At 34.6% G+C, this 23,509-nt stretch overlaps 1 protein-coding gene across 1 annotated transcript in view; it reads right to left on the bottom strand.

Moving 5' to 3' along the window:
* The window catches only part of LOC131057044 (uncharacterized), an 86,809-nt gene extending 70,396 nt beyond the window's left edge, over positions 1-16,413 (bottom strand). The window contains exons 1-2 of the mRNA XM_057991236.1: positions 16,067-16,413; positions 1,452-1,518 (exon numbers count right to left, since the gene is read on the bottom strand). Coding sequence (XP_057847219.1) covers positions 1,452-1,518; positions 16,067-16,357 — 358 coding nt within the window. The 5' untranslated portion in view covers positions 16,358-16,413. The remainder of the gene's footprint in view (positions 1-1,451; positions 1,519-16,066) is intronic.
* Positions 16,414-23,509: the final 7,096 nt, after the last annotated feature.

Raw genomic sequence — 23,509 nt, forward strand, 5'->3', positions numbered from 1 at the left:
TTAAAGCAATCTTCAACTGATATTTCACAACCTCAGTATGCTAACAATGAAGAGTGAACGTTCTCCAAAGTCTGGAAAAGATTGAAATTCTGCAGAAACCCTTGGTCTCTCACAAATCCCAATGCTCCCGTGAAAAGATAAAGTGAAAAATGCTCAATCCATAATGAATTCAATTTTCTCTTGGCACTTTATATATTTCTCATGAAAGGGTTGATTTCCCTCTAAAAAAACCTTTTTAATTATTTAATAACATCACCAAATTTGCTCTTTATTAATAATTAATATCCACCTTGGTCTTGGCGCCTAAATAATTAAATAACATGGCCCCCTTTTAATGATGAATTGACCCCTCAACTTAAAGTGCAAATAAAAAATTTATGATATGCCTTTAATGATTAATTATTAATAAAGTAGTACTTTATTAATAATTAAATAACATAGCTCCATAAATACACATTATTTCTCGATTCTGTCTAAACCAGGGAGTCAACCACTGCATCCACTGCGCATCCAAATGCTTTAATAAAAATAGTAAGGGCCCCTCTCAAACAACCACTGACTTACTATAAATAGTAAGTGTGTCAAACTGAACCAAACGAAGAGTAATCCTGAACACTTCTGACCTCCGGAATGGGAATAAGCCTCCTGCACTGCCAACTGGGACCCTCTAACCGTCAGTCTTAGCCTACGAGGGCCAATAATATGCTAATCCAAACATAAACCATATCATCCCAAAAAGGGTACATTACATCTACACTATCTTCATCTCTATGCAAATATTAATTACATTACCTGCAAATTAAAAAAATAGCCAGTTGTTCAATTTTTTTCCATTTTCTCTATGTTTCTTGAATTCTTTATTAAATCCCTTTTTTTTTAAAATTCTTCACCTTTTGGTTTGTTTTGGTTTGTCAAGTTATCACTGAGAAAGATTTTTGCTACGAGTATCTTTCATTGGCTGCTCAAGTGTTACAATTTTAAAGTACAATGTTTGCCCTTTTTATTAAATGCCTACTTGTTCTCCTAAACAAAAAGCTAAATCCAGCTACATATTGAAACCGCTATTTTTGCATGAAGGAAAGCACTAATTGCTACCCATTTTATAATCAAGCCGTCTATTCTCCATACAAAACAGCACTTGATCAAAAACACAAACTTTGCGAATCAAAACGGATTTTTACACGATTTCTATTAGTTCGATCCTCCTAATATGCATTCTCAATGCTGATGCAAAAAATCAGGTGCCGTTTTGTATGGAGAATAGCCATCTCCTTACATAATAGCAGAGATGTGAATTCATTGCTGAAATTGAACAGACGGTTAAAAATCAGGACAGACAACATTAGAACTTTTAAAGGGAAATATGCAAAGCCACTCAAAAGTTTTTCATATTCATGTATAGTTAAAGGCATGCAACAAATTTAAAATGTTTGAGGTCATATCTTGCTTACCAGACACTTGCAATTGACCCGCAACATCATTATAGCATCGCATGTGCTCTACAGAGCTACTGGTAACCTGTAAAATTGTAATAATAATTAATGAATCCTATGATTGTAAATAACAAGCTTGCTAAAACCATAACAAATATTGCCTACAGCACAATTCCACATATTTTTAGTACTATTTCATCAAAATGGATTTAACTTATCCATTATTAAATAGGCCTTATCTACATCCCTGGGCATTTGTCTCACTACTTTTTGCCTAAATATATAGAAAGAAAAAATCAGTCTTATGCTAAAAGCTATGACTATGAACCCCTTGGTAACTACCAAATAGCATTAAATGGTAGATCTGTGTTATTTACATGTCATACTCTCAAGGGAGATGTATGGTTATGTATTTACTCCAATCTATCTTATCTAAAATGTTAACCAATTTGTTTATATTATAGATGTAAATTTATAATTTATATGTTCATGAAGACAAAGGTCGTTACAGAAGTTGAATCAGTTGGGCTTCTGAAATATCCCCAAGAAATATGAACATGTAATATTTACTACTTTCTGATCACCAAAAGCTCATGAGAGCAAACTGGAAGCATAAGGTGAGCAAAAATTATTATTCACCACTTTTTGATCACCTACATCACAAGAGGGCGAGGTGGGAGCATAAGAACAATAACGACTTTTGTATATATTATTTCCAATAATAACAATGGCCAAAGAGATGTAACAATGGACTGAAAAAATAATATACATATGTTGAAGCTTCAAAGAATAAGAAACAAAAATGAATAAAGCTTCTTCCACCTTAAAATATTACTCCAATGACTACAAATTATTTGTTTTCACAATATATTGAATTTTCAAAAATACAAAATTGCTGCAAATATCCAAAAATATGCTAAAATCAAAAAAAAAAACATTGAAGTACAAATAAAACCTCTATGTGAGATTGCCCTCAAAAAATCAAAGTGCTGTCACCCTCCAATCCCCAAGAAACCGAATAAGGGTTTAATCCTTTGATCTCTAGAACCCAAGGGTTTTCATCCTCAAATCCTAGCGCTAAACACAAGGCTCAAACTATGATAGAAAAGAATAAATAAATTGGCAAATGTCTAAAAGCCAACAAGCTCCGCAATATATAGCACCAACAAGCCTCATTTCCCCATTCAAAGACGGCAATTAAAATACTGATGAGATTTTTTTCCTAGAAATGTCCCACTTTATCTTGTAACTTCTTATCAATTTCTTGTCATAGAATTTGTCATCAAACTGCCAAATTATTGATATTATTTTATTTGTTACTGCTAAACCATGGTCCCTTCATTAAAATATTTCATATCCTTATCAAAAAAATAAGGATAGGACCTACATAAGCAAATTAATTAAAAAGGGACATTATAGCTTCCATGTGAAACTTCATCTCCTAATAGTTACCATTTTGGTCACATGTTGTGTTGACATATGTCATGTCATGAAATGGCTTCAGAAGGATGCATGTTGTTTTGCAATGTTGCTATATTCTACATTAAGTTCCATATATATGCAAAAATCAAACAAAGTTGTTGGGAAAGTTGTACACTGTAGGAACCTCAAAGGTGTTGTTTGTAACTAGGGCTATATATGGGTTCGGATTGCCTTAAGGCAACATCCGAACCCTTTTTAGGTCTGGGCCCTATCCTAAAGGGTAGCATGACCCCAAGTCTATGCCCAGCCCTATTCTTCACGCTATCCTAAATACACACGCCATAATAATATATTAGCGCCAAAAGAAAGGAGGCCGACTTGCATTAATAAAGGTGAAAGATGCATATAAATAAAGATATTTTGTAAAAGACAAATCATTCAATTGCAAGTAAAGAGAATTAGCTCTGCCTGATAAGGTGTGAATACACAAGGAGGAGTGCGAAATTGTTCAGACTTGTGCAAAATTGTCCACAAGGACATAGGCTGTTTTGGTACAGACTTGAAGAACTTAGAAGTGCAGATCTGCCATACAAAAGGATCAGATCTGACAAAGAAGCTAAGTATTGTACTTGTGATTTTAGAGGAGATTATATAATCTGACCTTTGGGTCTTATGCTGGGTTTTTCCTCCTTGGAGGTTTTCCCAAGGTATGTGTGTTTGTCTCTTGTTTACTTACTTCATTTCTGATTTTACTGAATGATGACTTATTAAAATGCTACAAATCTTATTACAATCTAGGGCATAATCAAAGGATATAAATCTGATTAACAAACCTAGGGTATAAAATTACATGGTATCAGAGCCAAGGTGTCACTAACTTCTGATTTTAGCAAATCAATTGTTGCATATAGCTGCTGTTTGTTTTCAAATTAAAATGTCAAGTTTGAAGGCTGAAGATAGACTTGAGGGAGCCATTGATTTTGCTGCTTGGAAAGTCTGTATTCTATTGATCCTTGAAGAGAATGATCTGCTGAAATTTGTAGAAGAAGAAAGGTTGTCTCCTCCAGAAGATGTTGAAGAGCTGAAACAGTTCAAGAAAGATTCCCTCAAGGCTAGAAGGATCATAATTGAGTCCGTCAAGAATCATCTTATCACTGTCATATCAAAGTTTGTGTCTGCCAGGGAAATGATCAAACACTTGGAAGGGATGTATGAAATCAACAACCTCAGCAGGGTCCTTGCTCTAAGACAGCAGCTTCTTCACATGAAAATGAAAGAAGAAGACTCAATCATAGCCTACTTCATGAAGATCAATGAACTAAAGGACAAGCTAAGCACTCTTGATTGTCAAATCTCGGATAAAGATCTTGTTCTGATTGCATTAAATGGTCTACCTGATGAATGGGAACCATTCATTCGTAGCATTGGTGGAAGAGCCGATCGTCCCAACTTTGAGCGTCTTCAATCTGATTGCATCGAAGAGGAATCTCGAATTGAGGTAAGAGGAAAACTCAAGAACTCTCACAAAGATAATCATGTTCTCTTAGCTAAATCTAGGAAAGGTGGACATTGGAAGAAAGAAAAGAGAAGCAAAGATTTGAGATCCTCCTCCTATGATCCAAGGAAAAAGTCAAGAGATTCCTCTCACATTCGTTGCTTTAGATGTGATAAGTATGTTCACTATGCCAAAGATTGCCAGAATGACCCAAAGGAAAGGGAAGCCAACTTAAATGAAGTTGCCAAACAAAGTGAAGATTACCTTCTTATCTCTACTCTATCCAGCAATACGTGGATACTTGACAGTGGTGCCTCCAGACACATCTCAGGATTTCGTGAGCATCTCTCAGATCTGATTGAAAAAGATACCAACGTTCATGTAGTAATCGGTGATGATGCTCGATACTCGGTAAAAGGTTCTGGCACTACCTCTTTAAAACTAGATTCTGGTATTTCCTTACAACTCTGTGATATTCTCTTTGTACCTGGTATTAAAAGAAATCTTATTTCCATTTTTGCCTTAGAAGATAAGGGTTTGCAAATAGCATTTTCTGAAGGGAAAGTACTCGCTTGGCCTAAGAAATCTAATTTCAAATATAGATGTGATAGTTTATATAAGCTTGCAGCTAATCCAATTCAAGCTCTCATTCATGAGACCCCTGAATCATGCGAGCTATGGCATAGAAGATTGGGTCACCTACACTTCCAAGCTCTTCCCACTCTTGGTAAAATGGTTAAAGGTATGCCTAAACTCAATTTATCTCATGATGATGCTTGTAAAGGTTGTGCAATGGGTAAGAATGTAAACAATCCTTTACATAAAAGTGATAGTAGGGCTAAAGAAAGGTTAGAACTTATTCATTCATATTTATGTGGTCCTATGTCTGTAGCATCTCCTAGTGGTTTCCTATATTACGTTATCTTCATAGATGATTTCTCTAGGAAAACATGGATCTATTTTCTTAAATCTAAAGAGTCTGAAGAAGTCCTAAACAGATTTAAAGAATTCAAAGCCTTAGTTGAAAATACTACAGGAAATCGAATTAAATGTTTGAGGTCTGACAATGGAGGTGAATACACCTCAAGTAGTTTCTATGACTTTTATGTTAAAGCGGGAATTAAGAGGGAGTTCTGCATTCCCTACAATCCTCAGCAAAATGGAGTTGCTAAAAGAAAGAACAGGACCATTGTTGAAGCTACAAGAGCCATGATCCATGATCAAGACCTGCAACCTTTTCTATGGGCGGAAGCATCCAAAACAGCAGTTTATATTCAGAATAGATGTCCTCGTCACGCCCTAAAGGATGTGACTCCTGAAGAAGCCTTTACAGGAATCAAACTTGACATCAATCACCTAAGGATATTCGGGAGCCCTGTCTATGTTCATGTGCCTAAAGAAAAACGAACCAAGTTGGATCCATCTGGAAAGAAAGGCATCTTAGTGGGATACAGCGAATCTTCCAAAGCCTTCAGGATCTACATTCCAGGTCAAAGGTATGTTGAGGTAAGTAGAGATGTAACTTTTGAAGAAGATATTGCTTTCAAAAGATCTAAAGGTTCATTATTCAACAATAATGATATGGTGATTGAAAATAAAGATTCAATAGTTGATGCTAACCCTAAGATACACGAGGAGTCTACTGACCTTCCACATGAGGGAGTTCAGAATGATCCATCAGAACCTATGCACTCTACCGATATACCTCAAGATATTGTGGTCTGCAAGAAGAGACCACTTTGGGTTAGAAACACGATTCAAAATGTTGAAGGATTTGTTGCTCCCAAAGGAACCTTTAGAGATAGCAAGAGATTCCAAAATCACGCCAACTACATTTCTATGATGTGCAATATCATTGAGTCTGAACCTCACAATGTCGAAGAAGCTACGTCCCATCATGCTTGGAAATTAGCCATGGATGAAGAGTATGGGTCTATCATCAAGAATGATGTCTGGGACATTGTACCCAGACCCAAAGGTAAGTCTGTTGTTTCCTCTAAATGGTTGTTTAGAATTAAACATAATGCTGATGGTAGTATCGAAAAATATAAAGCTAGGTTTGTAGCTCGTAGTTTTTCTCAAAAAGAAGGATTAGATTATGAAGAAACCTTTGCCTCTGTTGCTAGATATACTTCTATTAGATCTATAATAGCTATTGTTGCAGCCAAAGGTTGGGAGCTGCATCAAATGGACGTTAAGACAGCCTTCCTCAATGGTGTTATTGAGGAGGAAGTCTATATTGAGCAACCAGAAGGTTATGTAATCCATAAAAGAGATTTTCATGTTTGCAGGTTGAAGAAAGCCTTATATGGGCTCAAACAGGCTCCTCGTGCTTGGTATGAAAGAATTCATAAGTACTTACTAAGCTTAGGATTTTGCAAGAATGATGCTGATGCTAACATTTACTTGAAAGTTCATAATGAGGAGATACTTATTTTAGTTTTGTGGATGATTTATTTCTCACTGGTGAAAGTGAATTAATCATAAGATGTAAGAAGGAATTAGCCTCAGAATTTGAAATGAAAGACTTAGGTCTAATGCATTACTTCCTAAGGTTAGAAGTATGGCAAAGATCCAATGAAATTTTTCTAAGTCAAGGAAAATATACTATTGATATTTTGAAAAGATTTAGAATTCTAGATTGTAAACCTATGCATACTCCTATGGAATCTAACTTAAAGAAGTTAAGTGTTTCTACAGCTAACTCTGATTTTGCAGATCCATCTGAGTACAGGCAGTTGATTGGCTCCCTGATGTACCTAGTCAATACTAGGCCAGATATTTGTTATGTTGTGAATGCTCTCAGTCAGTTCATGAGCTTACCTAAACTTGTTCACCTGGTTGCTGCCAAGCACATTCTAAGATACCTGCGTGGCACGATTGGTTATGGGCTGAAGTATTCACTTAATACCTCAATCCTCTTAGAAGGCTACTCAAATTCAGATTGGGCAGGAAGTGTCAAGGACAGGAAAAATACTTCAAGTATCTGCTTCAACTTGGGCTCTGCAGTGATCTCTTGGGCATGTAGAAAGCAATCTTCGATAGCATTAAGCACTGCAAAAGCTGAGTACATTGCCGCATCTATTGCATCCAGAGAAGCAGTGTGGCTTCGTAAGCTCCTTGTTGGATCATTTGGTCAAGCCAGTGGTCCTACCACCATTCATTGTGACAATCAAAGCTGTATAAAGATGTCAGTAAATCCCGTATTCCATGATCGGTCCAAACATGTGGAAACACGCTATCATTTCATTCGGGACATGGTGCAAAGAAACGCCATTCATCTAAAGTACATTAGCACAAATGAACAGATTGCGGACATCCTTATCAAACCTTTATCCAGAGTGAAGTTCGAATACTTCAGAGACAGACTTGGTGTTGTGGAAAACGGAACCCTGATTGAGAGGGAGCTTCAATCTCAGTGACTCTATCTATAGCACTTTGAATCATTCTTTGCTTGTGTGCAAGAATGAATTATGTCCAGTCTATGCTTGTGTGCTAGATGGATAATTGTAATTATGTAAAGACCCACTTGTGTATTACACTTTCTATGCTTGTGTGCTAGAACCATCATATGCTTGTGTGCTAGATGGAAGATGTAATTCTACGCTTGTGTGCTAGATCCATTCTATGCTTGTGTGCTAGATGGAACTCTAAAGGTTTAGATTATGTATTCTCCTCTTCCCTAGTTAAGAGGGAGTGTTGTTTGTAACTAGGGCTATATATGGGTTCGGATTGCCTTAAGGCAACATCCGAACCCTTTTTAGGTCTGGGCCCTATCCTAAAGGGTAGCGTGACCCCAAGTCTATGCCCAGCCCTATTCTTCACGCTATCCTAAATACACACGCCACAATAATATATTAGCGCCAAAAGAAAGGAGGTCGACTTGCATTAATAAAGGTGAAAGATGCATATAAATAAAGATATTTTGTAAAAGACAAATCATTCAATTGCAAGTAAAGTGAATTAGCTCTGCCTGATAAGGTGCGAATACACAAGGAGTGCGAAATTGTTCAGACTTGTGCGAAATTGTCCAAGAGGACATAGGCTGTTTTGGTACAAACTTGAAGAACTTAGAAGTGCAGATCTGCCATACAAAAGGATCAGATCTGACAAAGAAGCTAAGTATTGTACTTGTGATTTTAGAGGAGAATATATAATCTGACTTGTGGGTCTTTAATGCTGGGTTTTTCCTCCTTGGAGGTTTTCCCAGGGTATGTGTGTTTGTCTCCTGTTTACTTACTTCATTTCTGATTTTACTAAATGATGACTTATTAAAATGCTACAAATCTGATTACAATCTAGGGCATAATCAAAGGATATAAATCTGATTAACAAACCTAGGGTATAAAATTACAAAAGGCCCTCAACTCTGACAACTGAAGTTTAGTTGAACCTGTTGCGTTTTAAGTTTGTTCTTTGCAAATTTTGGATAGCAAGTATAACTTTCACTATTATAAGCTCAAAAAGCAACTATGGGGAATTGCTAGAAATCAATTTTAATTCGATAGTAAACTGATCAAACCCTTAATACATTTATTCAACCTTTATTTATCCTTAATACATAAACAAACAAATACTAGAAAGTAAACTGATAAATACCAAGAAATTCTGGAAACCCTTATTTCCTTCTTGCTGGTCATACACAGTCCATTATGACAGCATGCTGTAATTTATTCCAGACTGGCCCGAACAGCTTGCATGATAGCTTAATGGAAGATTCCAGATTAGGCGCACCTTCTGCTTATTTTAATATATTTTTGCAACCCTCCAGCATGCAGATCGCAGCCTCCTTTAGGTGATTGGCGCAACTCCCAAGCAGCCGTACAGCCACCAAAGAATATCCCCTTTGTGTATCTCTGTTTTCACTCTTGCTGCTGCAACAAAACACTGAAGATTGACGGTGCCTTTCTGATTAATTAGCACAAACTTGGTTCCTGAATGAAACCAACTGAATAAGCAAGATCAACTGATATTTCACAGCCTCTGATGCTGTTGTACAAGAATCCCACGTTTTCCTGCACCGATACCTTCGATCACTGCAGAAGAATCTTCTGCTAAAACCCTTGGCCAAAAACTCCTCTCAGAGCTCCAATCCAAAATAACAAAACTTGGCATAATGAAAAGAAGACCTAAAATCTTCTTTAATCTTCTCCACTTAGGGTTTGGCGTGATTCCCAAGAAAGGTGCGATTTGGCCTTTAATGAAGTTTTAACTTTTTATTATTTATTTTTTGACTATTGAAGTGTCAAAAATAAATCACTTTCCATTTAATATAAAAACTGGCCCCATCTAATGAGAAATAGACCCTCACTTAAGTTATAACTTAAAGTGACTTTTAAAACATTAAAACATTAAAGTTCGCCATTTAATATTTAATTAAAATAATTAAATATTAATATCTCTCTAAGTATTCATCAAAATTGCCTGTCGTCTGAACTGGAGATTGCCAAACCATACTCTGTCCTTGCCCAACCCACTGGCTATAAATAGCAGGACTGCTAAAAATAGGAAGTATCTCAAACGGAGTCCTGGAGACCTCAAACGAAAACTAGTCTTGGCGTACTCGCTCTGAAGATGACGAATCAAACTCCGGAGGACCCTCTACCCAACCTCATCAGCCTACGAGGGTCAATGATAGGCTAATCTACTCAGCTAACAGATGTCAACTAGAAGGGGACATTACATACACCATGATCCTTGGCATTGCACAGTTGCATATGACTTCACGACACACAAGCTAGTGGGTGAATTTTGAGTTGTGGCGCATGTTTCCAAGCGCTACACAAGTGGTACATGAAGCACGGAGTTGTGTGGAGTGGCATGCAGGGTTGTGCAAATTGACCTAATGCTAGCATACACGCTTGAGCATGACGTGCAAATCATTTGCCCCTTCTTGAAAGACAACAATTTCAATTGTGTTGAAGGATACTTGTGCAATCTAATGCACAAGTCATACTACATGTTTGACTTGTGAAACCACTTCAAAAATCCAATATCTTTTTCTATCCACTAATATGATGATGCTTTAATGATTGGTTGTGTATACGCCTTGGGAATGATAAAAGAAGTGATGCACAAGGATATGTCACTGGAATCAATTGGTGACATGTATAGCATCGTTGTTGCAAGAATTGATCCATTGCAAACTATAAGGTTACAGATGAGGCATGATTGGAAAATATAGACATGCAAGTGGATTCAAAAAAGTTCATGCTACTCCCATCAACTAGAAAAACCAATGGTTGACCTTGCATTGTAATGTTCCTTTGCTAATGTACGGCAAGATTGTGAATATAAGGGATGTGACCGTACGGTGAGGGTGAGGGTGTACGGTGAGGGTGAGGGTGAGGGTGAAGTGAGGGTGGAGAGTGAGGGTGAGGGTGAGGGTGAAGTGGCAGGTGAGGGTGCTACGTACGGTGAGGGTGTGGAACCGTACGGTGTAGATGAGGGTGTAGGGTGGGGATGTATGGTGATGATGTACGGTGGGGTGAGAGGTGTATGGTGGGGATGTACGGAGGTGAGGGTGCAGAGATATGATGAACTTCAAGCAAAGAAAGACAAGATGAAAGAGGAAAATTTGCAACTTATCTCAGTGATCCAAAAGATCACTAAATCTTCTGAGGAAGGGATCAATTCTTCAACTTCTTTTGTCTCAGAAGAATCAGTCAGGGAAATTGAACAAGCTACTCAAAAAGCGCGAGCAATTGATTCTTGGGCAGATCAGGTTTCTGATCTATGTGCTCAGGTGTTGAAGGAAACATTCCAAGTGATGATCAAACTGGAAATGACCAAGGTAAAATTGAACCAGACTTCTGAAGCTTTCAAACAGAATCTGGAAACTATTGAGAGCAACTTGAGAGCTTGGCATAGGTTGCCACAAGAAAAGCTAGATGTTCTACAAGAAAATGACATTATTCCTCCCAAAACCATGTATATAGAATTTGGAGAACATCTAGAGAATAAATCCCTTGTTCTGAAAGAACTTATTCAAGAAATTGATGGCGCCTCGAAATTGTGCATGGAAATGGTGCAAGATGTTGTTTCTCGTTTTGAGAAAATCTCTTGTAATATTGTAAGTCAAGATGAGGAGTTGTTATCTGAAGAAGAGGTTCTCTCTGATTTGAGAAGAAAGATCCATCAGGAATGGGAAGTTGAACATTTTTCAGTCAGCTCAATTCAGGCTTTGGTGAAATGCCAAACCTTTCTGGAAGAAATTCAAACTGTTCTAGAGAAACATAGACTTACCATTCTTAGTTGTTGTGATGTTGTTATCAAAACGGTTGTTGTTGCCAAGAATACTCACGAGCCAAATCCTGATGAGCTGCAAGGAATCATCCAGAAATTTGAAGAATACATGGCCAAACATGCTACTGCATAAGTGTCATTCAAAATTGTTAAATTGTAGTTTTCTTTTCGACAAGTTTACATGTAAAAACAATTTTGTAATTGCAAGTAGATTTGTCACTTGCGCTTTTGTAATTACAAGTAAACCAATTACAAGTCAATTTAGAATAGGACTTGTAACTTTGAATAAGTCTTAGTTAGTTGTTGAATAAGTCCAAGTTAGTTGGAATCCTCCCTTCTTTTTCTCAAGGCTCTTCTCCTATAAATACTTGAGGAGGCCTATTGTATTATTCATCTTTTGGCAAGCAAGTAAACTCTGCATGATTTTATACTCATAAAGACTTTGAGCTTTATAGTTGTAAATTGTCATCTTTTGAGTAATATAAATAAGTGTGGGATTTCAGACTTTGTTGAAATCTTGCTTTGTTCCCATTGTGTTCTTGTGTCATTTTGGGATATATCTTTGTGCTTACTTAAGGCTGTGGAAGGCTATCTAAAAGAGCTTCACTCCAAATAATTGCAGACTTTGTGTTGCAGATATTGAGGGTGAAATTAGTTTTAGGTTTGTGATTTGAAGTTGAGAAGTGTTGCAAGACTTTGTGCTTGTAATAATTCCCATATAAAGAAGTTTTAGAGTGCATTATATTTGCATACTTTGCACTGCTATACACTGCACTTATTCTTAAAGTTATCATTATAAAAGGGTAGATAGGATTGCACATAATCAAGACTCTGTGCTTGATATTGTTTTCCCATCTCGGAGGGGGTGACGAAGTCTTTGTGCTTTCAGGAAACTTCATTTCCTCTCTCTCATTTTACTTTATAAGTTGCTGCTGTTATTTATTTTCAATTGCTGTTATTTTTCTATAAAGAGAAAATAATATAGTCTTTCTTGAAAAAAGAAGAAAATTTGTTGTCTCACCCATATTAGATTAGTGTAGTTTATAGATATGAGGAGCCTTCCCTAAATTAGGAGAGTTTTACACTCACACACCTTGGCTGAAACCATAATTTTGCACATCCCCCAAGTGTACAAAATTTTCACCCAACAGATTCAAATTAACATAATACACAAAAATGCACAGTATTTTGTTAGAAAAACATTTTACATAATACATGAAAGTGCATAGTATTTTGTTAGAAAAATATTCTACATAATACACAAAGTGCATAGTATTTGTTAGAAAAACATTTATCTCTACCTACGACTATTTATGCCAAAAAAAACCCACCAGCCCTAAAATAGTAGACTGTGGCATCATAAGCGCAGCCCACGCTTTTAAGTTAACCCTCATTAGGGTTTTAAATTTAGTTTTTAAATCTAAGCTATTTACGTAGTTAAAAAAATGTCCTAAGTTCTAAAGATAGCCGTAAACTCCCATGTTAATGGGGTATTCAACAAGTTATCAAAGAATTTGGAAATGGTGGGAACCTACTCAGGGGTTTCTCAAGCTCAATTTTGATGAAGCTTCTCATGGGAATCCAAGGCTTACTGGAGCTGGCTGTGTTTTGAAAGGTTTCAGGGAGAAATTGGTGAAAATTGGGTCGTACTTTTAGCATTTGAAAAATAGTAAAGAGGCAGAATGGGTAGCATTGGTAGAAGTTTGGAACAATTGAGCTTGATTGTGTCCGTTGCATTTATGCATTTGGTTATGGGGGAAGACACTATGGTGTTTTTTAATGGTTTGTATTAAAAATTTAAAAGGAATCTCGGAGCTAGAAGCTTTGGACCTTCTTGCAGGAATCTCTCTAGCAATGTAAAAGCTTTGAAGACATCCTTTTGAAAAATTGTCAATGAGAATTTAACAAAGTGACAAATTTTTTGGCCAACACAAACATTGAGCAGATTCCCTCTTTGGCTTAAGTTAGTCACAGAATGGACACTTGGAGGAGCTTGGCCCCTCTCTTTATAATCAATTGCCCTTCCTAATTTTCTCTTCTTATTCCTCCAAAATGTTTACTGCACTTATTTGTTTGATTTTTCTGTCTTTTTTGAGAAGGATGGCAGAGGCTTTCTATTCATCCTTCAGGGTGTGCCCATTCTGCAAGTAGAAAATTATTTCCCAGCACATACAAGCAGGATCGCCTTGATTGTCTAGCTTTATTTGCCTTTTCTCCCATTATGTTCTATGTGGGAAGTTTTCATTGAAGGTGATTATGGTTTACCTCTATTTCTTCTCAGGCAAATTTTTGTGTTGTTTCATTCTGAATTTCTGAGAGATGGCTAGGCATTGCTCAAGAGATGGGGTTTGTAACCCCCTCTACTGGATGTAGTCTTTGTGAGAAGGTTGTGTAACGTTTTCCCCTGCTTGAACATTGAGCTAATCCATCTATATCAAATTTATCATCAGGCTGGATAGTACAGAGAATACTGGGGGTCTTAGGTCAAGGGCATCAATTGTGACTAACTTTTGGAGCAAGCTGAGGTAATTGGCTGTAGACCAAGACATTCAAGACAGGATTTGCCATGTGGTACTTTCAGAATGACAAGTTGGATCATCTGTTCGAGTTGTGAGGAAGATTGCAGAGGATGGTCGTGGGAAATTGCTCCATGGTTTGCAGGAGGAGATTATGGTCCTGAGCAAAGAAATTCAAACATTTTTTCTCCAGAAGGAAGAGCTAGCATCCTTCAGCAAGGATTTAGCTGCAGTTGTGAAGACTCTCAATATCAACCACAGGATTAAAAAGCTAGTAATTTCCAGCCAATTTTCTATGTTGTCTCTATCAGATGGCATTCTGCAGAGAGTACCCAAACAGATAAAGGACAGTCCTGGTGTGTAGTTTCACTATAAAGAGGGCAGTTTGTAAAAGAAGCACTTGGTTCATGGTGATGGCTTTAGTGGTACGACTGCAACTATGTCTGGAGTAACAAAAGGTGGCGGAGCTGTTGATGCTGCTCTAGACTCTTTGAATCGCAGAGAGAGGAAAGTTCTGGTGTTTATAGATTGACCTTTGTTTGGCCTAAGTTTTGTGGGCCCAGTTGATCATGATTTTTTCTGAATTTCAGGTTTTTCAATTGGCTGGGCCCTTAACTGGTTAGCTTGCATGTGAATTTGTCACCTAAGTACTTTCAGGATGATAATATTTAGAGTTTCGATTGGTGCAAGTTCATCCGCTTTGGTAATTCATTTGATTTTATATATATAGGTGAGGGCCCCAACAGAACTCTCACCAGAACTCTATACTAAAGAATTTAGACTTCGTGTGCTCTATATTTTTCTGTCTCAAAGTGTAGAAATGAACCAAATAAAAAGAAGATAAACATGTATTAAAAAAGTCCAGAACCACTTTTTCATAAAATTAATAAACCAAAAAACATATAATAATAAAATAGAAACAGCAGGGTAAATGAATTTACCGTGCTTTTAATTGCCTACAAGCTAGGGTAAAACAGCCTACCATCGTTGAAATATAACATATAAACACTTCAAAATTCAGATACTTCTGCCCATGGGATGAAAAAAATTCTGGTTCCAAAAACTTCTAAGAACTCTTGACGACCTTACATAAACTTTCCAAATTGATTGAGTAATTTCCATCCATATTCCATAAGTTTCCAAAAAGTATATGCAAGTTTCTAATACTATTCCCAGAAGTTACTTTAACAAGATTTTATACAGTTTGCAATATTGTTTCCTTCTGATTACACGCTTCTTGTAATTTTCTTAAGAAGTCTACTCCAAAGCTTTTATCATTTCCTGACCTACCGGTCCCCGTTTCTGATACCCATGTTTCCAAAGTTCCCAATTACCAGATTAGAATCCTTGATATGGTACGACAAACAATTAAACCACCATTAAAATCATAGTATCACTAGAAGCAACTTGTTAAGATGACTTTAATGTTCTTATGGCCAAAGAGCTCTGTAGAACATATAAAAGTGTGTTTGCATGTTTGAATGATTGTTTCTATCACAGTTTAGCTTTACAAGGAAACATCCGCAAAGAAAATGCAAGGAATGAAGTTTAGCAAAAAGTGAGGACTAATGATTTAAGTGACAGAAATGCGGCATGTTGAGGCCAATTCAATTTTTCAATAGACCTGTGCAGAAGTGATTAACATCTTGCCAAACAAAAGTGTAAAACCTAGATATTGAGTTTAGACCTTGTTACACAAATTACAGCAATTGAAAACCTGTACTGACAACCCTTAACCGTCTCTTAAGGGGTTTTAAAAATTCTTTATAACGTTTGCTAAAACAGAAGCCAATCGTGATTATCACCAATTGCTTAACATTTCAATGAAATTACTCTGTTCTGTCACAGAACACTTCCAAGTTCCAAAACCTATAAATTCTGCATTTCTGAGAAGCAAATTTTCATTGCATTTGCTGTTCGTAAAAGTTTTACTTGGAAAATAAAGTAATTTATACCTGGGAAAGAGCGAGACGAAGGGAGGAGAGAAGGGAGGTGAAGCTTCCAGCGACCTCGTTCGCATCTTTCTCAACTACCTCCAACGCCGCGACAAGATCAAGACCTTTTAAACCCTGCGCAACTTCATTTGCTTGCCCACTTTCATCTTCTGCATTTGATTGCCCATTTTCATTTTCGGCTTTTGATTGCCCACTTTCATCTTCTGCATTTGAATTTGAATTCATATTCGGGTAACGTTTTCCTTCAGTTTCTCCATTTTCGTCAATTTTTCCCTCTTCTCTCAAGTCCATTTTTTGTTTGACATATGTGAATGTTAACCGCAGAATTGAAATCTCACTATAAATTTAAAACAAGTGCCGAGTGGTCAGTACTTGCTGTTGTAATAGAATAATAGATATAATTAAGATAAAAATTATAAGTGAAATTTAGAATTATATACATTGTAGGCTAGTTAAAATTATATGTAAATTGTAATTTGATATTTTAATAGAATAATAAATATAATAAGATAAATATATAAGATTTTAAAAATAAAAATAGTCATTGAATTATAAGTGAAATTCATAAATGTATGTATTTTAATTTTGATTTTGAGAAATGAGATTGTATGAGAAACAAGTGCCACATAGTGCCGAGTATCGTAGAAGTCCTATAGCATTTATATGGTGCAAGCACTTGATTTGTAGATGAAATAGTAATTTTTGTTATAGTTATTGAATTTTTTTATTAATTATATAACTAATATAGTGTTGGACTATGATAAATTACAATTTTTTTGGTAGATAATCGTAGAAGTCCTATAGCGTTTATATGGTGCAAGCACTTGATTTGTACTTGAAATAGTAATTTTTGTTATATTTATTGAATTTTTTTTATTAATTATATAACTAATATAGTGTTGGACTATGATAAATTACATTTTTTTTGGTAGAAGTCCTATAGCGTTTATATGATGCAAGCATCCAATAGTTTTACTATTAGATGCACGAGTTGTATTTTTTATGTCTATTATAAACTCTATCATAGTACATGCAAATTTTGGGCCACTTTAGATCATTGTTGTGTGACAAGAGGGCTTCTCTTAGTGCAACATTAATGTGACTATAATTATAAAATATTTGGTGAATAGCACATTAACAATTATATTTGAATTGTGATATGCGGAGGTTGTACACTATAATGTATAGATGAAGACTTTATGATCTTTGGTGTCCAAATACTGTATACTAATTAACATTTCAACAAATGAACCTTGATTATAGGATCATTGGTTCAATGGGTGAAAAGCCTTGAACGGGAGCACAAAATACCCTATTTCATTTGTTGTTTAGGTCTATAAAAATACTCTTACGAGCTTGGTCAAGAGAAAAGAGGAAGTTAAAGATTATGTTACATCTAACCCTTGGTTTCTATAGTGTACCAAGTTAATCCTTAGAAAATTGAAAGTTAGATATAATGAAAAGATTGAGAACATTCATGTGATCAATATAACATGGGTATGAAAAATAACTACTTACTTATCATTGAAAAAATAAGACAAGCTAATTATAATGTAAATGGAAAGTGGACGAGAAAAGGATAAACAAGATATGAATAGGGAAGGAAGTTAGACATTAGGACAAGATAATTGAGGGAGTTCTAAAAATGTATATTGCTACTAATATCTATTTTGGATTTTATTACCATAGATAGTAGGCATATAAATATTCACAAAGATAATACTAGTATGAAGATACTAATCAAAAGGAAGTATAGATTTGTTTAATATCATATTAAATTTGATAAATTATTATGTTTAAATTAAATAAGAAATACAAATTAAAAATAATTATTTATTTTTATGTAATTAAATAATGAAAAGCTATAGATAAAAAAATATTAATACTATTAAATTTATTTTAAAATATTATTTTTTTTTAAATAAATTGTTCGAAAAGTCCATAATATTTATCCTTCTTCTATTTGTTTACTTTCATATTAAATTTAATAAATTATTATGTTTAAATTAAATAAAAGATTAAATTAATATGGATATTTATCTTTTTTGCCAAAAAAATATTATTGAAATTTAATTTATTTTGATTATAAATTGAAGAACATTTTAAATATAATACATATTTTTAAAATATATATATTTTTTAATCTTGTTCATGGGTTAACTTAAAAGAACTACCTATTACAATAAATAATGAAGTGAAAATTGAAGCACTTGTTTTAGATTCACAAGATTGTGCAGTTTATAAGTTTAAAAAATCTGAGATTATGGGTTGTTCTGAAAAACCCGCCTATAAGAGGCAAAATGATATTAGCCAATCGTTTGTAACAAAAATAATTTTTGTAAATTATAATGTTAACAAATGTGCATCTATACTATAAAATAAATTAAAAAATTTTAAAGAAAGAAAAATAATTGCTTTTCATTGGTCTAAATAAATTTTTTTAATAACCATATAAGCACAACAAATGAATTTTCATTATAATAGTATTGCCTAACGGCAAGTACTAATAATAAGATATAATATGATATTATCTAATTCTATTACATTTATAAATGATATAATATTAAATTATAATAAATAATAATTGTTTTTCTAGATATTATATTATTTTTCTTATTTTTAAATTATTTTATTTTATTATGAAATTTATCTTTTTTAATCAAACATTAAGATTCTTATATTATGTGATAACTGAATATTGTAAATAAGGGCTTGTAAGGGAGAGAAAATATCCTCCCACTTGCTCACCCTAGCCCGAGGTGCTAATGTATTATTCAGAATCTGTGATTATTTGTATATAGATGTAGAGATTATCTGGACTACGGTCCCGGGCAAGGCCGGAGGTTTTCTCACCTCCACTCTTTCCTACCGACGCCCGCACGAGTGGAGTAATGTAAAATTTTAAAATGATTAATAAAAATTTTTGGCTCGAGTCTCTTACCAATCAAAAAAAAAAAAAAAGATTCTTATATTATTGTATTTTAATTATTATATTATTAATATATGTTAATTATATACTAATAAATACATGATATACTAAATACAATTCAAAAATTAAGTTTGAATTATAGTTAAATTAGAGTTATGTTCAAAGTTAGCATTAGGTTAAGCTTAGGTTAAATATGTTAAAGTCCATTTAGAAAAAATCATATAAACAAACATTAGGATTCTTATAATATTATATTTTAATTATTATATTATTAATATATTATAATAACATTGTATAAATTTTTATATGTTTATTTTTATGTTGTTGTTAGTTATTAATTTATTGTTATATATATTAGTAGTATATTATTAATTTATTGCATATTAGGATAACTAAAATTATATTATTAGTTTTTGTTTTTTATATTATATATGTTTATTTGTTTATATAAATCTTGAGTCAAAATTAATTGTTTAATATTTATTTGGTGGATGCGTAAAATAAATTTCATAAGAAATTTTAAACATACCAAATATTATGTTAATGTGCCTAAAATATTTCATTGAGAAAGTGGATCCGCCGTAATAAGATGCAATTTTTTCAAGCCAATTAGATTGGAGAAAAATATTTTTTATCATTTACAAACTTAAAAATTATGCATCTTAACTTTATAAAAAAATTTTAAAAATATCAAAACCAAAAATTTGTAGATCTAATTGGTGGAAAAACAATTGAATAGTAACGAGTTAACAAAAATGGAGAGTAACCGATTGCAATAGTACTAGCCTAATGGCAAGTACTAATAAACAAGAATCCTTGAACTGCACGCCATATACCTTACTCTAAAGGAGATTAAAATTCCATCTGCATAAAATATAGTGAGATTGCTAAATGCAATCAATTAAACATTCATCATCCTTTGCTTGAAGCATACAAAGACAATTTTTGAAAAAACCAATTCTCCTTGTGTTTTTTAATTGTTTATTTTATTTTAATTAACGTTATCAATATTATTAAAAAAATTGTTGGTCTACCTTTTGAAAGACACAACGATCAACACAAGTTCAAATTTTGACTGGACGAAAAAGTCGATTTAACCAGCCATGTTTAGTGTGGGTCCCCTTCAGGTCTACATATGGGTGTGTGCACCAAGATGGTGTGCAAAAAAGTGGACAAACACCCAAAAAAAAGTTGAAAAAACAGCAATTGCATTCGCGGTTTTTAAATTTTAAAAAACCCTGTACGCGGTTAGGTTCGTTGTACTCGAGCCTAAAGGGACAAAACCGCATATGCGGTCCTTTATGAAATAAGACCGCGTACACAGTCCTTTAGGAACTAGGACCTCATACATAGTTTTAGTTCCTAAAGGACCACATACATGGTCCCTGTCAATAAATTGTTTTTTTTTCACAGTCGACTGTATCATTTTATCCTGCGATCGAGAGCAAGTTTAAGGGTTTTTTTCTTCCAAACCGCACACGGGCTACGTATTTTCACACCTAGACGCCATGGAAAGAGGTCAATTACGCTTTTATTTATTTTTTTTTTGCACATTTGATAAATTTTATTTACGTTTTCAATTTAAATTCGTTGATTTTGATTAGTTTTTTTTATTTTTTGTTACCAATATCAGATTTTTGAAAATCCAGAACCACAACAAGATGCACCTCAAAAACCACAACAAAACCCATAGCAAAACCCTCAAGATACACCTTCATCTCCCCCTTTAGACCATACAGCAGCTACACAAGAGGATTTGCTTAATCAGTTAGGGCAAAACACTGCTAAAATAACTAGACTGATTGCTAGATTGAAACATCTGAGCTTGAGCATCACTTATCCCTTGTCACTAGCCTAGAAACATTGGCTAGTGGTGCCACTGCAGTTTCGAGTCAGATTATAAAATAGGGAAACTATAGGGATAGGTGTCACACTTACTATGCTAAGGGGTTATCATATGACGCGGTGAAAAAGAAAAAACATAAGTAAAGCACAAATATGTGCTCTTTTTGTTGATCCTAGAACTGGTGAGTCCTTACCTCTTAATGTAAAGAGGTTTCTCATACATTGGTGTACCAATGTGCAGATGAAGAATCTTTTTTGGAATAGGTGGTGGATGGTCTTTGACGAACCACCTTGTAATAATTTTGAGTTTCCATTATATTTTTTGAGGAAAGTATATTGTGAGTTTGTCCTCAATGAGCGGCCTAATTATTTTGATATGAGAGAGTTCCATGGTAGAGGTGACGGCTCTGCCCAAGATAGACCTGGAGCTCGTAGGGTATTAGACTCGCAGAGTCGTCGCCCCCTAGCACCCAAACCCAAGGTGCATGCGACAGTCCCAGTAGCCCTGAAAGAGTCAATGGAGATAGAGACTCTTCAGGTGGCCACAACATTGACTGATGTGATCATCCAACATGGGACACAGTTAGCACACCCTCTTGGTCAGAATGATGATCCATTAGCTGAGGCAGTTGGCGTTGGTTTGACCATTGAGCATGTGTGTCCCACTTGCTCAGGCATATGCACAGGGATGGATGTCGAGGCCAGTGCAGATGGTTCCACATCCCATCTATGCATGATTTGCGGGAGCAGATGTCAGACCCGCACGACTGAGGATGTGGCGCTGACGGATGAATTGATGGACATGTTGTTTGCTAGTCAGTCGCAGACACATGTATGTTGATTTGAATTCATAACATTTTATTTATCAGTCACTTGAAACTTGTGATTGTAAATGAATTTTCATTTATAGATCAATTTAAAATGATACAAACAATATGCATTTCATGATGCAGCAGCGGGTGTTAATACACCATCTAATATTCCTCTCGTAATTATTTCAACTGCAACTTCGACACCTGAGGTATAAATTTTGTAACATGTTAAAATGGAATAGTAATTTGAATTCAAAAAAAATTATAAGATATACTAACTCACTTTAATGCTTGACAAAAAAAAAATTGTAGGCGTTGACAGGGGACCAAATGTCCTACATTGATGATGTCACGCTCTCAACAATCGATTTTGGCCTACAAAGCTATGCGGTATGATATTTTGTACACCTTATTTTATGTATTCTTTTGATGGAATATGCAAGTCATTTAATTTTAGATTTGTTAAATTATGTTTAATATTATATACTAATATCTCTTGTGTTAATTGTGTTTGTTTTAGGGTACCCCCTTCGTGTCTAGGCCTCGTCCTCAACGAAAGAAATCCTCGACAATGCCTAAACGTGGGAAGAAGGTAATTGAACACATTTTTAATTGTACAATTGTTTGAAAAGGTTAAAATTGTCTTAGTTTGAATTTTTAGATTGATTAGTTTTTTTTGTTTGTTTTATATACATCGGTCATTGGACTTTGTAGAATTGTTGAATGCACCTGATACGCCCGAGGATCGAGAGAGGGAAGAGGTATGTATCTCTACTTTATTTTCTTGATTTGATGATTATATACACGTGTACATGTGAACTTGTGATGAATTATAATCTTATCATTTTTCATACAGGAAATATCCATAGCCGCTTCTTCAATGGCGAGCCCTCCTCCGTGTACTGGAGAAGCATCTCGAGCTCTGGTACACTTTTGTTTTATATATTGCATTAATTTTATTTAACCTACAATACTTATCATTATATTAATTGTATTTAATATTTAATCATTTTTCGTATAGGTAATAGCCACAGCTACTCCATCAATGGCGAGCACTCCTTAGACTACTGGAGAATCATCTGAGGCTCAGGTACACTTTTGTTCTTTATATTGTAGATTTTGAGTGTTTTTGATCTATACATGTTAGTACATTATATTAATTATATTTAAACTACAATAGGTCCCTTCGCGGTTCGGCCATAACTTGGATCCTTTGAAGTTTGTGTTCAAGAAAACTCCTAAGACTGACAAGGAGAAGACAAAGAAGACAGTAGATCCTAGATTAGCAGATGAGGCAATCTACATTTCAACTGCAAATAAATTATGGTTAAATGCATAGTTATGTTGATAATTGTGAACTATTTTCTACAAAAGGATTCTAACTTGGCTTTTGAATTGTAGTTGTGCAGTCCTCCACAGAGTCTTGTACTGCATCAAAGAGGCTCAATTTTGATGATCCACCACAAGTATAAGATCATATAGTGTTGGTTGTGGTCATTGAATGACCAATACATGTAGATATATTCTACATTTTTATTGTATATCGATTTGGACATGGCATATGCCACATTTTTGTAAAACTTCTATTGACTTAGCATATATGCATTTTTTGATATATATAAATGTTGATATTCGATTCAATAAATGTGTATTGTGTTCATTATTGTGCATTTCATTAATATTGAAAGGCATATTCGATACATACAGAATTTTTCATTGTGTTGATTATTGTGCATTTTGATATATATAAATGATTATTTATAATTGATACGGTTAATTTTTGCTCAAACTATTCGGTGTATTTGGTGGTTGCCCTTTTATAAAGTTAAATGAATATTTGCCTATGTAATTAACAAT

The sequence above is a fragment of the Cryptomeria japonica genome, chromosome 8 (genome assembly GCF_030272615.1).
Source record: "Cryptomeria japonica chromosome 8, Sugi_1.0, whole genome shotgun sequence".
NCBI lineage: Eukaryota > Viridiplantae > Streptophyta > Pinopsida > Cupressales > Cupressaceae > Cryptomeria > Cryptomeria japonica.